Source organism: Sinocyclocheilus grahami, unplaced genomic scaffold, assembly GCF_001515645.1.
Source record: "Sinocyclocheilus grahami isolate Dianchi unplaced genomic scaffold, SAMN03320097.WGS_v1.1 scaffold18647.1, whole genome shotgun sequence".
In the NCBI taxonomy this organism is placed as follows: domain Eukaryota; kingdom Metazoa; phylum Chordata; class Actinopteri; order Cypriniformes; family Cyprinidae; genus Sinocyclocheilus; species Sinocyclocheilus grahami.
The window spans coordinates 1-764 of record NW_015517217.1 but is presented as its reverse complement, the minus strand read 5'-3'; the positions used below and the strand labels follow the sequence as shown (position 1 = coordinate 764).

Sequence of the window (764 nt, the reverse complement as noted above, 5' to 3'; positions counted from 1 at the left end):
CAATTGGTGGCTGACTAAATACTTTTTTGCCCCACTGTAGATTGCATTCTTTATAAAAGATCAAGAGTGTTTTCAAAACGGTCACAGATCTGTGTCAGCAACACTGGAACTGGAACAAATGCCATCATCGGGAGAGAAAAGCTTGAACTCTGGGTGTTGGTAAGTCTGAGAGGCTCGTGTGTGACATACCTGTCCCAGTGGGAGCTGAGCGCGTGACCGTGCTCGGTGACCAGACTGTCCTCCAGCTCGTCCTCTATGTGAAAAGGCTGCAAGGAGACAGGCTCATCCTGAGGACATGAGTAGCTCTGCAGGTATAGATGAGACAAAGCCGCTTCTGCTGTCAGCCGGTCCATGGGATTAAAGGTGAGGATACACTCCAGGAAACCAATGGCTGAAATGTGGAGACAGTGAATAATGCTGTTAATGTATCACATATTTAAAAAAATATATGCTCAGCTTACCTTTGTCCTCAACCTCTGGCAATAGTTTTCTGAGTGACCTCTTGACCTCCCACCCTTGACCTACAAAACAGGGCATGACCTTCAGCAGTTCCTGTCTGTCCTCCTCTCTAATAACAGGCACAGTGTCCAAAATCAGCTGCATCTGCTCCAGTTCATGAGCACCTTAGAGAAGATAAACAAACAGAGTCGTCGGTACCATAAAGGCACAATATGTACTTTTTGCTGCTGGAGGGCGCGTATTCAAAATAAGGCAAAGGTGTAGTTTGATGACGCCGTGACTGAGTGCGGAATCATGGGAGTTGT

The 764-nt window shown here is 46.7% G+C and overlaps 1 protein-coding gene across 1 annotated transcript; it reads right to left on the bottom strand.

Moving 5' to 3' along the window:
• Positions 1–50: 50 nt before the first annotated feature.
• LOC107579622 (mitogen-activated protein kinase 4-like) lies at positions 51–641 on the bottom strand. The gene is made up of 2 exons (XM_016265425.1): positions 462–641; positions 51–391 (listed from the first exon to the last, which is right to left on the bottom strand). Exons 1-2 carry the CDS (start codon positions 601–603, stop codon positions 51–53), a joined length of 483 nt encoding a protein of 160 aa, XP_016120911.1. The 5' UTR covers positions 604–641.
• Positions 642–764: the final 123 nt, after the last annotated feature.

Coding starts and splice junctions, on each gene's coding strand:
- LOC107579622 (XM_016265425.1), bottom strand. CDS start 603: ATGCAGCTGATTTTGGACACTGTGCCTGTTATTAGAGAGGAGGACAGA. Junction 392..461: donor GCCAGAGGTTGAGGACAAAG/GTAAGCTGAGCA, acceptor TCCACATTTCAG/CCATTGGTTTCCTGGAGTGT.